This window comes from Colias philodice, chromosome 21 (genome assembly GCF_061535455.1).
Source record: "Colias philodice isolate Cphi_HAF_F1 chromosome 21, ilColPhil1 Martin Lab GWU primary, whole genome shotgun sequence".
Taxonomy (NCBI): domain Eukaryota; kingdom Metazoa; phylum Arthropoda; class Insecta; order Lepidoptera; family Pieridae; genus Colias; species Colias philodice.
In genome coordinates this window covers 6,343-22,128 of record NC_143106.1, presented here as the reverse complement: position 1 = coordinate 22,128, position 15,786 = coordinate 6,343, and the positions used below count along the sequence as shown (strand labels likewise).

The 15,786-nt window shown below is 40.3% G+C and overlaps 1 protein-coding gene and 1 long non-coding RNA gene across 2 annotated transcripts; one reads left to right on the top strand and one right to left on the bottom strand.

The window, feature by feature from the left end:
- Positions 1-3,333: 3,333 nt before the first annotated feature.
- Positions 3,334-6,539, bottom strand: LOC149478577 (uncharacterized). The gene is made up of 4 exons (XR_016317305.1): positions 6,344-6,539; positions 5,098-5,234; positions 4,899-4,963; positions 3,334-3,870 (listed from the first exon to the last, which is right to left on the bottom strand). It is a non-coding gene; the product is annotated as an uncharacterized LOC149478577 (long non-coding RNA).
- Positions 6,540-6,563: 24 nt separating this feature from the next.
- LOC149478576 (uncharacterized) lies at positions 6,564-8,081 on the top strand. The gene is made up of 4 exons (XM_089708380.1): positions 6,564-6,724; positions 7,006-7,218; positions 7,470-7,628; positions 7,862-8,081. The coding sequence occupies exons 1-4, from the start codon at positions 6,683-6,685 to the stop codon at positions 8,009-8,011; spliced, it is 564 nt and encodes a 187-aa protein (XP_089564506.1). The 5' UTR covers positions 6,564-6,682; the 3' UTR covers positions 8,012-8,081.
- The last annotated feature ends 7,705 nt before the right edge of the window (positions 8,082-15,786 follow it).

Genomic DNA, 15,786 nt, shown 5'->3' with positions numbered 1-15,786 from the left:
CTGTGTGTGTAAACGACCCTGTATGCAATGACAGATGTTAAAACGCATAATTTTACCGAATTGGGTGGATTTTAAGGCAATGATATAACATATTTCAATAAAATATAATATTCAGTAACCGCCATGACTATTCCTAGGTTTGATGACTATTCCAATTACGCAAAAACTCAAATAAACTAGAAATGTAGAATTCAGCGCCATCTAGCGGGATATTGGCTGGGAACAGATCGTTGCAATCACCTTAAAGTCATGAAGTGGTCATGAATATATTATTAGGAACTAGCGGTCCGCCCCGGCTTCGCCCGTGGTACATATTTATGTTTTCTCTACATAAGAACCATCCACAGGAACCATCCTGGTACTTCAAGGAATATAATAAAAAAAGAATTATCGAAATCGGTCCACCCGTTCTCGAGTTATGCGCTTACCAACACATTTTGCGATTCATTTTTATATTATAGACTAGACTAGCGGTCCACCCCGGCTTCGCCCGTGGTACATGTTTACGTTTGCTCTACATAAGAACCATCCTCGTACTTCAAGGAATATAATAAAAAAAGAATTATCGAAATCGGTTCAGCCGTTCTCGAGTTATGCGCTTACCAACACATTTTGCGATTCATTTTTATATATAAGATTAGGATTATTAGGTTGGTAGTACATAAAGATGACATACATAGTATAAGACAAAGTCGCGTTCCCATGCGGTATTTTAAAAGATAGAGAGAATCAAGAGGAAGCTGTTACTTAGTATATAATTAGGCTTTACATATTTTTACAAAGTTTTATGTATATAATATGTATTAGGCTTTTGAATATAGTTACATAGGTACTATATTTTATAATAAAACCAATTACCTACCAAGCGCCTGTACACATTTACATGACGTATCAATTTCAGCAACCTAAGGCGCGCCGCACACCAGCGCCACATGCTACATGCATCGAACATTTACGTCGCCACCTGGTGTGCGGCCCGCCTAGGTTACAACTTATAAGTATTTACTATTTAGGTAGTATAGAAGTGTCCGCTAAAATGCATCAAAATAATATTATAAGTGTGGCGCGTCGAGCGCCAGTTTCAATTCTTTTATTAGGAACTTACTTTGTAGAGAATTATAATATTAACGTAATATTATAGGAAATATTGTAATACTGTGATATTATAATACCACAGACTAATAATAATATACTACGTATACAAAATACTACGATATAATTGAAAAGTTATTAAATATTGAATAAAATGCCATCTTTACAACATTAAATGAACTGCGTGGTTTTTAGAATATCAGTCACCTAGTAGTCAATACTTAGTACTATTTAGTATGTCTAGATGGCGCTTCGATGAAAAATAAACTAATTTATTATCATAACCATAGAGATCCACCTTTAGTTTCTTTGATCTGTGATCATAACGCATGAAACACCTCATCATAATAAATTATTACTCGAACATACATTTCTGTGTTATCTATTTACTTCTTTAGATCAAGTTCAAGGTTCGAGGCAGGGTCTCATAATATTATTATTTGATTAGAATTATATTGTAAAGGTGTTTTATTATTATGCAGGGTAAACTGTAATAAAATACTGAATTGTATGTTTATAATAACAAGTAAATTCATAGTTCTACGTGAATAATACTAGTCTCTAGCTACAAATTAGTTTGATGCCCGCGCGCGTCTTCACTCTTCAGTCGCGTGACGCGTGACGCGTCGTGCATGCACACACGCTTTGCCCACGAAAATATAACTTCAGCTGACAGCAGCCCTTATTACTAATACCTTACTGCTACTTAACTGACCTTTCTTAAATTTAAAAATGAAGTATTAGTTAATTGTGTTTCTCAGAAGACGCAATTCTGTTTGATGGATGTATAGGGAGGGATCAAGGGAGGGATAGAAAAAGCTTCATTTCAAGTTCGTTTGGTCTAAACCTCGGGTTGCCAACCGTACCGCAATATCATGTAGTTGTACTCCATAATCTATAATACTAATAAAGTACGCTAAAGAGAAACTGCAGAGCTTCATAAAATTGATTAAAATTAATGAGCTCTTAATATATTTTTTAGAGTTTGAGTCATTGAGTGTTTGGACTCCTATAATTACTTTAAAAACAATGAAAAATTGATGTGTTGCTTAAATGGACAAAAATTGAGGATATAATATAAGGCTGAGGCTCACCTATAAGATTGCATCCACCTAACATTAAATATGCAGATGTTAGGTGGATGCATAATTGAATTAATTTTTGCTTGTAAGTTTCAAATCACAAGTGTTTAGGAAACTCTGCTTATATCAGAAGCTATTATTATAAATTGTAATGTCATCCGTTAATCTAAAAGTTAAAAAGGATTTGGCAAGGTCAGTCAATGAATGAGCAATCAGCGGACAAAGAGCGTCGCGCCCAGAGCCACCAGCGCCGTGCATTGCTCTGTGTTCTATACACACACACACACACACACATAACACAACATTAAAATTAATGATATAATATGGACGACACGTACGTGATTGTGTTATTGATCACCAATTGGCAGACATAAGGAACTACAATTCGCTTTTGGTGTTGATTGCAGAGGGCACACTTACAGATTTGTTTTCTACATAACAATGTAAGGTTAATTATTGGACATACATATTATAACATACATTGATTGCTATGACGGTTCCATCCGCAGGCGATCCCGCAGACAAAATCTTGTACAATAATTATTATTGTACATCTGTCATCCCTAGTATAATATTATGTAGGTACAGAGAGATAGTCTATGCTTGTACATAATAATATTATTATATTATTCCTTTAGCTTGTAATTGTAATACCTAAGCCACATCATTGTGAAGTAGCATCAAAATCCGTTTGTGTTTATGTGTTGATGAGTAACAAACAATTAACAAACATACATCTATACATTGTTACGAACTTTTTTTAACACGCTTTTATTAGCTTCACCCGATACCTTTATACGTATGTATATCTATCAAGGATTGGTGACAATGAAATCATTGCAGGAATTTAATACCTATTACTTAATCATCAATAAATCGAACTAAAACATAAATACAGTTTTGAGATTAGCCCGACAAACAGACAAACATTGTTGCTCTATGCTTCGAAGTTCTAAAAGATTCTTAATAAAAATTGTACGTATAAATGATATTATACTTTGAATAAAACATCATGTGAGGAGTTCCGAATAAGGTGTGCGACGTGCGTGCAGAGCGACGGCGGTGTGGTGGCGTCGGTGGTGAGATTGGTAACCAACTGACCAGTGTCCTGCGAGCCTTCCGACGCAGCAACGGCGCAGCTGCCACCAGGTAAGATTTTATCAAATATATTTTATTGAATTTTCCAAAGAACCTAAGTAGTTACATTATTTTTTTAATGTAATTACATATTAAATGTATTTTAGGCTTTGCGCTGTGCTCTAGTGCGTAGTTCATTTCTATCCGACTCAGAGTTCGACTTCTGATGAAATTAATTCCGATAGGGAATACGAAACAATTTCATCAGAATTGAAAAAGTAGAAACAACATCGCGATAACCTGAAACATTCCATATTCATAATTGTAGTAATTAATTTGTTTATTTATACAGTGTTAATGATCCTTAAGATTAGCAAACATAATAAACGGCGATAGAAGAAGGGTCACAAAGCAATTAAATAAGCATGTTTGTTGTGAGCGGGGAGCGGGTGCAGTGTGCAGAGCGCACGGTGCAGGGTGCAGTGTGCAGGGTGCACTTTGCACTGTGCAGGGGGCAGGGTGCACTGTGCACTGTGCAGGGTGCAGGGTGCACTTTACCCGGCACACAGCTGAGCGGCTCCGGCCGATAGCGCGGCTTCCGGTTCGCGATCTCACTAACCTATAATCGTTATCAACAATATACCTATGCAATTAATTGTAATATCATTATTTATTGCATAGTTAAAAGCGTATCAATATTTGCTTCGATTTCGATTGCAAACATAATATAAAAATAATGTAATCTACACCACATCTACATATTGCACTTATGAAGTTAAATATTTAAAACAAATCAATAATTACGAACATAATATAGTAATGATTTATCTTTTTCTATTCAGACATTATTTATGCATATTTAATGCTGATGACGAATATGTACCGTAATGTGTGACCACGGTCGCTTATCCCGTATTTGCAGGATAGGTTTAGGACACAAGTAGTATAGCTATCATTAATTTCCTATATTTACAGCAAGTGAAAGGATGATTACTGCAGAAAGCCAAAACACTCCTCATAATATTATGGTGAACAGATAAATAAGAACCATCATAGAACCGTAACAAATACAAATGTGATGGTATCAAAACGCAATTCTGATCTACAATGAATGTACAATGTATTTATCCGATAACGATTAATAATAATCAATAGGTACTTAACCAAATAAAAAGAGCTTCGTTACGATAACCTAATAAAGAAGATAAACATTACAAGTTTATAACTTATTACTGATTGAGACAAACAATTTATATTATATGTAATACCTAAAAACATGAAATTTTTACTTTAATTTAATTACAAATAAATTATAAGATCGGTATATTTAGAGTGACTCAATATTGGAGTAGACTTTTACAGGTTTGAATTGTTGTAATAACAGAGATACAATTTTGATTATGGCTTATGATAATTTTTGATTGTTCGATGCACAGACATGTTATAAATAAATAATAATTAATTAATGGCATCGATACTAGCTTTATTAAGTACCTACTGTAAATAGAACAGTGTTTGTTTGTTTGAACACGCTAGTCTCGAGAGTCACTCTACTGTTTTCAAAAATTCATTCAACCTTGGATATATACGTGATCTCCGAGTGCTACAGGCTATACAGTGTACACAATACACATAAGTAATACCTACCTATGCACCACGGGGAAGCGGGGGCGGCGAACTTTCGCACGAACTTGAAACACTGAAAACGCTAACTGAAATTATACAATTACATACCTATATAAATAAACATTTTTAGTTACCTATTTCTTAAAAATTTGAGTGCAATTGCTCCTTTCCTCATGAGGGTTTGCAGTTTTGCACTTTATGAAGGTGAATTAATACGTACATAAAAAAATTCCATTTGAGGAGTGGCTTAATTAAGAATAACATAAAAAAGTAAATAATAGAGAGACCGTGACCCTTGGGGGCCGCACCGCGCCGCACACGCCGCACACGCCGCACACGCCGCAGTCACAGGCAACGCTAAACAAACAATCACAGTATAGTGTGTGGACAGAATATTTCGTTTAATAATAATTAATGTCGATCCCTTCAAAAATGATAAAAAACAAAAAAAATAACAGTAGGATGAAATCGATTAGAAAAGGATATGATAAAAATGAAAGGAAAAATAAAGTTCCGAGCTTCCGAGTTCAGGAATTGAGAGGGGAGCTTTTAAGGGTAAAAATTGGTTTATCTCGATTTCAGACAAAACTACAAGTCATATGAAAGAATGGAAGAAAGTTAAATGGCAAAGATGTAGGTAATAAAAAGATCCACAACTTTTGTATTTTTTCAATTTTTTCACAGACTCAAGATTTAGGTACTTAAAACTTTTAAATAAACAAGTTTTTGGTTTTTTTTATTTTATCTCTTTAAAAATATAATTTTTTCTACGAAATTTGGTGAAAACTTACCTTACTTTATGTCCCAAATACACTGTAATTTATTGGATTTATTTTTAATTTTTAATATGTATAATAATATTAATTTTTTCGCCTTATTTCAACTTAATAGTTAATACCTAAGTTAATACCAAAAAAAACAACCTTATTTTCAATCGAAAATTCTCTCGTCAAAATATCAATCTCTGACTCGTAAAGTGGCTAGATCAGATAAAGACTAGGTACCTATGTGCAATGTTTGTAAATGCAGCCAATGCTGCTATTTACCTACTTCAATAAATGAAAAAATAAATTAAGCAAATACAATATTATAATTTATATTATAATAATACTTAATTGATATACCTTGAGAAAGAAAATAAATGAAAAACAAGTCATATTTTATTACCATAATATAACTCATGAAAGAGAAGTAGGTAAATTTTATGGGCAGAGATATTTAAATTAAATTAAATATAAAATTATATTCATATTATGTTATTTTTCTAAATATTGTTAATATTACATGATATTTATTACTCACGACTTTATGGGTACGAAAATGTGTGCTATGAAATAATTGACAAGTTCAGTTACTCAGTCCGGGTGCATCGTTACACAGATGTAGCATCTCTCTCGTATAAATAGAATAATCTGCAATCAAGAAGTATTGTCGAGAAGTAGGAAATTATGCAGCAAGTTACTTACGTTACTTTAATTGTTTAATTCGCGACTTCCCATCAGCGACACGGACGACACACGCTCGAGCAACAATCGGCGACTAGACGAATCGCCGGGCCATTAGCGGCGGCCGGATCCTCGCACAAACAAACAGCTCAGCTCATTACCTAATTACTGTGTGTACACTGCACGGTTCATAGGGCGTTGTTGATCAGGAAAATTTCTCCAGGTTCGTTATCAGCCGTCACCCCCCGCCCGCCGCCCGCTGAGCCTCTCCCGGCGCCCGCTTTATATAGCCTCGCGCCGCCCGACTCCGCACACTCCTCCCGACTCACAGCTCATCACCGATTCAGTACCGACACCGCAATGGCTGCCAAGTTCCTAGTTCTCTTTGCCTTAGTGGCTGTGGTGAGTTCGACTCCTTATTATATAGTATTATTTTTTCTGATCTTAGATAATAAAATTTTATTGAAAAGTTTATTCACAATGTCAATATGTATAGTTATCCTAATCGTGTTCAATACGCTTCTCTTCGTCACTATGAATTAATTTTTTTATTTGTTCCCATTCTATCATAATATATGCGACGATTAAAAGAAATTTAAAATCGATCAAAAAGTTTATTTCCCAATGAAGGGGCTCTTTTATGGTAGAATTGAATTTTGTAAGTAATTCGTTGGATGTTGCAGTGTTCAGCGCGCCTCGTGCGTCGCGAGGCCGAGGTCGCGTCGCCGCTGGACGCGCTGCAGAAGCAGGCCAGCGAGTTCGGCAAGACCTTCAGCGAGCAGCTCAACTCGCTCGCCACCTCCAAGAACACGCAGGAGTTCAACAAGGCGCTCAAGGAGGGCTCCGACTCTGTGCTGCAGCAGCTGTCTGCCTTCTCGCAGTCGCTGCAGGGCGCCGTGAGTCACCTTTCGCTCTGCGTTATCTGCCGCTCGCCCGGTTACTCTTATCGACATTCACCCGCGGGTCGAGGCCGGCGAAAACTTTGATAATATGATTAGGAGTTGATTTATCTACAATTTTACATAATAATTTTTAATTATTACCGGCCAGCCGTCGACCGACAGTCGCTATTCGTTTTAATCCCCGATTCTCCCGTTCACGAACACTCGTATGACGTGCCGTGTAAAGCTCGAGGCGTGCGTTTCAGCTGAACGACGCCAACGGCAAGGCGAAGGAGGCGCTGGAGTCGACCCGCAGCAACCTGGAGCGCACCGTGCAGGAGCTGCGCAAGTCGCACCCCGAGGTGGAGCAGCAGGCCAACGAGCTGCGCCAGAAGCTGCAGGCCGCCGTGGAGTCCACCGTGCAGGTATGCGGGCACGATCGATGCAGCCTATGTAGTGCTATGTATGACACTCACGAAAGCTTTAAATTGATACAATAATATAAATAAATCAGTTAAGTATAGGTATTAAACATTCATTATTTATACAACTAACTAGACTTTTTACCGCCAATTCGGAAACAGTTTAAACAAAGAGTCAGCGAAGCGACTAATAGTATAAATAATTAATAAACGAATACATTTAACAAATCTAACAGGAGACCCAAAAGCTGGCCAAGGAGGTGGCCGCCAACATGGAGGAGACCAACAAGAAGCTGGAGCCGCAGATCAAGAAGGCCTACGACGAATTCACCAAGGAAGTCGAGCAGGTGCAGAAGAAACTGCACGAGGTCGCCAACAAGCAATAGGCGCTCCGTCTCTCCCACCACACTTTATACTATTAATTATAATTATCGAAAATATAGCTTTTAATTCTTATCTTTGTGTTATTTTCATCTCGCTTCTATTCTGTGATCTGTCAATACTATAGTATTAGTATTATAATTTCTGTATTCAATATTATCTAGTATAACCCAAGAGCCCATGACAGCCAGACCTTTGTTATTTTATAAAAGTTGAAAGTTTCTCTGTATAATATGTATCCTATACAGATAAGTACGACCAACCTATCAAGTTTGGGTTGTGGTTACTTTGGCAGGTAACAGGTAGTAAAGGTGTATAAAATTAGTGTGAGCAGGCACTGGTTTTGTTAAAATAAGAGCCCACACAAAACTTTTAACGAACTGTATTTGTTATAAAAGACCTAGTTAGTAGTTACCGCATGCACGTCTTGTGCGAGACTGACTTCTGATTATTATTTCTCTTTCACTCTCTTATGTTTTATACAAATACATAGTACCTAACTTTCATAATAGTATAAGAGCTAAATTTTATATATCTATTATTACGTTACTTGGGGATGTATAAAAACATGTTACCTCAAGAGCCGGACAGTTTTTATGGTTTTTAAATTTTGCCAGACACATTGAAAAAATAACTAACATATCATCAAATTCACATTACTACCTAAAAGTGTAACAAATATGAAAAAACTTACTTACTAAAAACATTAGTTTACTATAATTATTAAAAAATAATATTATAAGAAATAAAGTTATTACTTATCTTTTACTGGAATTCCACGTATCTCGATGACTTTTATTTAATTTTTTTATTTAATTTTATTATTTATTGCACACACAAAAGAAATACAGATAATAGGAGAACACAAAAAGTGAAGACACATAAAGTACAGATAATAGGAGAATAGTACAAACTCTTTTGTTATTGTGAGAGCTTTAAAGCTAAGCAATATGACTCACGGGAAGTATCTGGGAGTGCTGACATCTCATTTTTAACTATACATAATATTCTAAAACATAATATGTGAAAATCAGAAAATACGTGAATTAAGTAATGTTTTTATGTACCTTGATCATCTGAATATCTGGAAATAAGCCGTTTCCAGATATAAGATGATCAAGGTACATAAAAAGAGTACAGTTGTATATAATAAATAGATAACATCCAAAAAACATGCAGTCACTTTTGGCCCCAGACAATCATCTCTTCCAGCTGAAAATTCTTACACCCTCACAGCTCACTCGTGTACAAGCCAGAGAAACTGTCACTGCCCGTCCGTGAACCGTACTGCATCAGTAAAATATTTAGAGGTCCACCTGGACGCTTGTTTAACCTGGAAACCCCATATAGAAGCAGTTTCCTCACGCATTAGAAAACTTATTTTTGTTTTCAAAAAACTCAGACTCGCCGCACATAGGGATATCCTTAAAATGGTATATTCGGCCTTATGCGAATCCATCGTCAGTTTTTGCATAACCGTTTGGGGAGGATCTGCAAAAAGTAGCATTATACAGGCAGAAAGAGCTCAACGAGTTCTACTGTTCCTGATACTTTTTAGAAATAGTTCTGGCGTTTTTACCTTTGAGGTACGAGAAACGACATATTTTGAAAAAATGATCCGCCAACTTCCGGTAGCAGATCATATTTTTTAGCAGATCAAAAAAAAATGTGAGTTAGGTTAGGTTAGGTTAGGTTAGGTTTTTTTTTTTTTTAAAAAGCACCCGCCATCGCAGGGTGTTGTCTGCTTTTTCTCTAGAATATAGTCTAGAGACATTTATTTTCTTTTAATCAAATAAAAACACAATATTATTTATTTACAATTAGGGCCTTAATTAAAATACAATTAAAATTACAATTACAATTATGGAGTGCTAATTAACAATACAAAAATAAATAATTAATACAAATTAACAATATCCAAATTGATAAGGTTAGGTTAGGTTAGGTTAGGTTAGGTTAGGTTAGGTTAGGTTGCCGGACGGTGGAACGGGGACATAATCCATCGTCCGGTGCGGTGAGGTGGCGTGAGACGTGTTCCGTTCACGCCACCCCCCCCAGGAAGAAGAAACTGGCGAACACTAGCCAGGTCCTAATCGCGATGGGCCTATATCAGATAGGCTGCCGCTGACGGGGTTGCGGAAGCGGTTCCACCAAATACCCGCGGCCCTGCAAAAATAGCGGAGCGACGGAACACAGTGGAGTTTAGTCGGTAGTCGCCGCATTCTGCGGTGTGAGTCCGACATAACCCAGGGCTCTTTCCCCGAGCGCTCTGGGTATGCCTAAATGCATTCTCCACTATAAAAAAAAAAAAGGTTAGGTTAGGTTAGGTTTTTTTTTTTTTTAGCACCCGCCATCGCAGGGTATTGTCTGCTTTTTCTCTAGAGTATAGTCTAGAGACATTTATTTTCTTTAATCAAATAAAAACACAATATTATTTATTAACAATTAGGGCCTTAATTAAAATACAGTTAAAATTACAATTACAAATTAGCAATACAAAAATAAATAATACAATTAATTAACAATGTCCAATAAAAAGTTTAAATTGATTACAATATACAATAATAAAAAGTCACATTTGAAACATAAAATTCCAAATTCAATATTACATTTAAAACTTACATTAATTAAAACATTACAATAAAAATACAATTGAAACAGTACGGCACAACAATAACTTAACCCTAATATCACAGTAGCTTATCACAGTTTCTTTTATTTACCACCCTCACAATTCGTTCGCAGTATTCCAAAAATTCAGTCCTCATTTTATCACAAATATTTACACAAATATTTGTGTGATGAACTCAATTATTTGTTCTTGGGTCTGGGTGTTATTATCTATATATGTATTTATTAAATATTATATTTATCGTCGCCTAGTACCCACAACACAAGCCTTAATTGAGCTTACTGTGAGACTAGGTCGATTTGTGTAATAATGTCCTATAATATTTATTTATTATTATTTATTTATCTCTTCCAAAAATCGGACACTCGAGCAACAGGTGAGAAACCGTCTCGTCGACTCCGGGCTGACACAGACACGATGGATTCTCCTTCAGCTTGAATCTGTTCAAGTAGAAGGCGAATCCACCGTGTAGGTTAGGTTAGGTTAGGTTAGGTTAGGTTTTTTTTTTTTTTTTTTAAAAAAGCACCCGCCATCACAGGGTGTTGTGTGCTTTTCTCTGGAATATTGTCCAGAGATGTTTATTTTTCTTTAATCAAATAAATACCAAACAATTCTTTATTAACAATTTAGGCCTAAATTAGAACAATTAAAGGTAAAAATACAAATTAACAATTTACAATAAATTTCCAACATAATAATAAGATACTAAAATTAAATATTACCTTTAAAACTTACATTAATTAAAAACATTACAAAGAAAATAATAAAATAGAAATAAAATAAAAAGAATACACATTAACAATTTACAATAAAATTTCTAAAATAATAAAAAAATTCCAAATTCAATATTACATTTAAAACTTACATTAATTAAAACATTACAATAAAAATACAATTGAAACAGTACGGCACAACAATAAAACTTAACCCTAACATCACAGCTTATCACAGTTTCGTTTGTTAACCACCCCAACAATGTACAATTACAATATTCCAAGAATTCAGTTCTCGTCTCGTCCCCCAGGCCCGCAGGCAGATTCTCACCCGTCATCGCGATGCCCAATTTTTGCTCAATAACATATCTATCTCTTGCAAAAATCGGACACTCGAGCAACAGGTGAGAAACCGTCTCATCGACTCCGGGCTGACACAGGCACGATGGATTCTCCTTCAGCTTGAATCTGTTCAAGTAGAAGGCGAATCCACCGTGTAGGTTAGGTTAGGTTAGGTTAGGTTAGGTTAGGTTAGGTTAGGTTAGGTTAGGTTAGGTTAGGTTAGGTTAGGTTAGGTTAGGTTAGGTTAGGTTAGGTTAGGTTAGGTTAGGTTAGGTTAGGTTAGGTTAGGTTAGGTTAGGTTAGGTTAGGTTAGGTTAGGTTAGGTTAGGTTAGGTTAGGTTAGGTTAGGTTAGGTTAGGTTAGGTTAGGTTAGGTTAGGTTAGGTTAGGTTAGGTTAGGTTAGGTTAGGTTAGGTTAGGTTAGGTTAGGTTAGGTTAGGTTAGGTTAGGTTAGGTTAGGTTAGGTTAGGTTAGGTTAGGTTAGGTTAGGTTAGGTTAGGTTAGGTTAGGTTAGGTTAGGTTAGGTTAGGTTAGGTTAGGTTAGGTTAGGTTAGGTTAGGTTAGGTTAGGTTAGGTTAGGTTAGGTTAGGTTAGGTTAGGTTAGGTTAGGTTAGGTTAGGTTAGGTTAGGTTAGGTTAGGTTAGGTTAGGTTAGGTTAGGTTAGGTTAGGTTAGGTTAGGTTAGGTTAGGTTAGGTTAGGTTAGGTTAGGTTAGGTTAGGTTAGGTTAGGTTAGGTTAGGTTAGGTTAGGTTAGGTTAGGTTAGGTTAGGTTAGGTTAGGTTAGGTTAGGTTAGGTTAGGTTAGGTTAGGTTAGGTTAGGTTAGGTTAGGTTAGGTTAGGTTAGGTTAGGTTAGGTTAGGTTAGGTTAGGTTAGGTTAGGTTAGGTTAGGTTAGGTTAGGTTAGGTTAGGTTAGGTTAGGTTAGGTTAGGTTAGGTTAGGTTAGGTTAGGTTAGGTTAGGTTAGGTTAGGTTAGGTTAGGTTAGGTTAGGTTAGGTTAGGTTAGGTTAGGTTAGGTTAGGTTAGGTTAGGTTAGGTTAGGTTAGGTTAGGTTAGGTTCCCGTGTGGAGTTTCTGGTCTCCCATCGGGCGCGTCCTCAGGTGGCGGATAGGGGAAGGCCTCCCAGATATGGGGGGTACCGGTGGTCTTGCCGGCGCGGACCAAAATCAGCGTGGAGGAACTCGAGGGCTACCACGTCCTCGTTGCAATCTCTGCTTTGCAGAGAAATTGCTGGGTTTGTTTTCGAACAGTGCTGCTTTTGTGGCGAGGTATGGCGACCAGTGGTTGCGGACGATTTAGTCCTACTGGACGACGGGCTGCTTTGCAGCGATGGATGGCGGTTGTATCAATCGCGGCGCGGCGGGCCGGGCGGCAGGTTTTCTGTCGCCTGGTTAGAGGCTTCGGCCTCCCGTCGGGCAACCTGTTATCCGTCGTAGTGTTGTTGTCACGTCTAGCAGCTATGACGGACCAGGAGGCTTGCCTTAATCGGCTGGCCTGAGAGGAAGGACACCTCATCAAAAACCCTCAAATCCGCGTTGTAGTCCAGCGGCGTGGATTTCCTGTCCTTCTTGGACAGTTTGGCTCGGGAGAGCGTGAGCTTTTAGCTGTGTACACCCATGGATACCGCCCGACCTCCATGGTGTAAAAGGGTTATCCGGGTGCAGGGGGCACCGCCCGGATGGACGTTTTATATCCCCCATACTCGTGGGAACAAAAATGTCCTTTAACTCCGAACCGATCAACGACGACCCTAGCAAACACACAATTATGGACACTGAAAACTTCTATGATTTGGAAGACACTGACGGAAGTATGTCTCCGGCGCGTGTCGAGACAAGGCGGGGCAGGGCTGTGCTGCGTTCAAGCTCCAGCTCTGCCAACAGCATCATAGAAATAGATGGAAAAGACAGGCTGTGGCGGAAGCGGACGCTGGACACCAGCTGTTCTGGTTCCGACGAAGAAGATGGCACAGGGGTTTTTACATCCCCATTTATTAAGACCACCTCAAAAAGAGGGAAGGGCCGCCCATCGGGTTCAAGCGCCACTCGGCGTGAGGCCACATTCGATATGACGAGGTTGCGTAAGAGGGAGTTGGAGGCGCAGGCCGAGAAGGAGGTAGCTGAGTGCGCCGAGCGCATTGAAGTGGCGCAAGCTAGCGCTCCTCTCCCTCCCATTCCAGCAAAGACAAACACGTCCGAGGCTCTCAGTCGCCGCATTGCCGATGACCTGGCTGCAATCGTGAAGGTGATGACCAAGTCATCAAATCTCAAGGGCACTTTTAAAAAGGCCTTGAAATTGGCCCACGATGACATTGAGCAGTCAGTAGCTCTATTAGAGAAACACACTGTCTCTGAGGAGACGAGATTGCTGCAGGCAGCCAATTCCCGCCTACAGGCGGAGCTCGACTCCCTGAAAAGGGAACTCCAAGAGGTGAAGGCCTCTCAGGGCTCGTCGCTGCCTGCTCAGCCCCAAGATTCGGATATCTTGCGCCAGGTCGGAGCAATGATTAACGCGAGATTTGAGGCTCTAGAGGAGCGTCTGCTGCCGGAAAAGCGCATAAGACCTCCGCTGGCGGCAGATGGCAGGAAAGCGGCAAAGGCGGCTGAACAAGCGATGGCCGATGACCTCGCACCGCCCCCTCCATCAAAGGCGAGGACATATGCAGGTGTTGCGGCTTCATCGCAACCGGGTAGATCGGTGTCTGGGCCCGCAATTAAGAAAACCGCGAAGCAGACGGCGGTCCCAGCTTTGGAGATCGAGGCAACCTCGAAGAAGAGGAAAAAGAAATTAGCGAAGGGGAAGGAAAGGGTCCCCGTGCAGCCTGATCCGGCGGGTTCAAAGCCCCCCAGAAAAGATACGCTGGCCACGTCATCCGGCCCCCCGCAGCAGCCGTCAAAGGACGGAGAGTGGACTGTGGTCGGAAAGCGAGGAAAAGAAAATAAGGGGAAAGGGAAGAAGCCTGCGGCTAAGTCCCGCAAGAAGAAGTCGCGAAAGCTCCACGCTCCGAATTCCTCGGCTGTCGTCCTTACCCTGCAGCCGAGTGCGAAGGAGCGTGGCGTAACCTACGCCGGTGTTTTGACGGAGGCGCGGCGTGGAATAGACCTCGCCGAAATTGGCATCAGTGCAATGCGTTTTAAGCGCGCTGTCACTGGTGCCAGGATACTAGAGATCCCCGGTGCTTCCAGCACCAAGGAAGCGGACTCCCTTGCCGCCAAATTGCGGGAGGTCCTCGGTGAGGATAACGTTAAGGTGTCCAGGCCGGTCAAGTGCGCAGACTTGCGAATCACTGGCCTGGATGACTCGGCCACAGTCGAGGACATTGCGGCTGCGGTATCGCGCGCAGGGGAGTGTACCGCGGAGCATGTGAAGTGTGGTGGCCTGCGCACGGGCCCCCGAGGTGCTGTATCAGCCTGGGTTAGTTGCCCGGTGACTGCGGCGAAGAAGCTGGCGCAGGCGGGGCGCGTAATGGTTGGGTGGGCTTCGGCGAAAGTCTCTCTCACCGAGCAGAAGCCCCTGCGCTGTTACCGCTGCCTGGAGGTGGGCCATGTCAGCGCCACGTGCTCCTCGCCGACGGACCGGAGTGCCACTTGCTTCCGCTGCAGTGAAACAGGCCATAAAGCTGGTGGATGCGATGCCGCCTCCGCTCGCTGCGCCCTATGCACGGAGGCAAAGCTACCGGCAGAGCATCGGCTTGGAAGCGCAGCCTGTAAGGCCCCGAAGCCTAAAAGAGGTGGAATGCGGAAGCAAGATGGCGCTCCAACGCCATCACGCTCTGCTCCGGTGCCTGATGAGGTACCGCAAACGGAGGCAGCCATGGAAACGCAGTAATGGCCCCACTGCGTTTCCTACAGGCCAACATCAACCACTGTGCCAGGGCCCAGGACCTTTTACATCAGAGTCTGGCAGAGTGGGAGATTGACGTGGCGGTAGTGTCTGAGCCATACAATCTGCCCCCCCGGGATAACTGGGTGGGCGATCTGGACGGCTTGGTGGCGCTGGTTGCTCAAGGCGACACACAGCTTGAGCAAATCATAAGGCGACGGGGATGCGTCTCGGCGGTTGTCAATGGCTTCACCGTTGTGGGGGCGTACTTCTC

Excerpts from the sequence above, each read along its gene's own strand:
- LOC149478576 (XM_089708380.1), top strand. The coding sequence starts at position 6,683 with ATGGCTGCCAAGTTCCTAGTTCTCTTTGCCTTAGTGGCTGTG. Across the intron at positions 6,725-7,005 it reads TCTTTGCCTTAGTGGCTGTG|TGTTCAGCGCGCCTCGTGCG; the intron begins GTGAGTTCGACT and ends TGGATGTTGCAG. Across the intron at positions 7,219-7,469 it reads CGCAGTCGCTGCAGGGCGCC|CTGAACGACGCCAACGGCAA; the intron begins GTGAGTCACCTT and ends CGTGCGTTTCAG.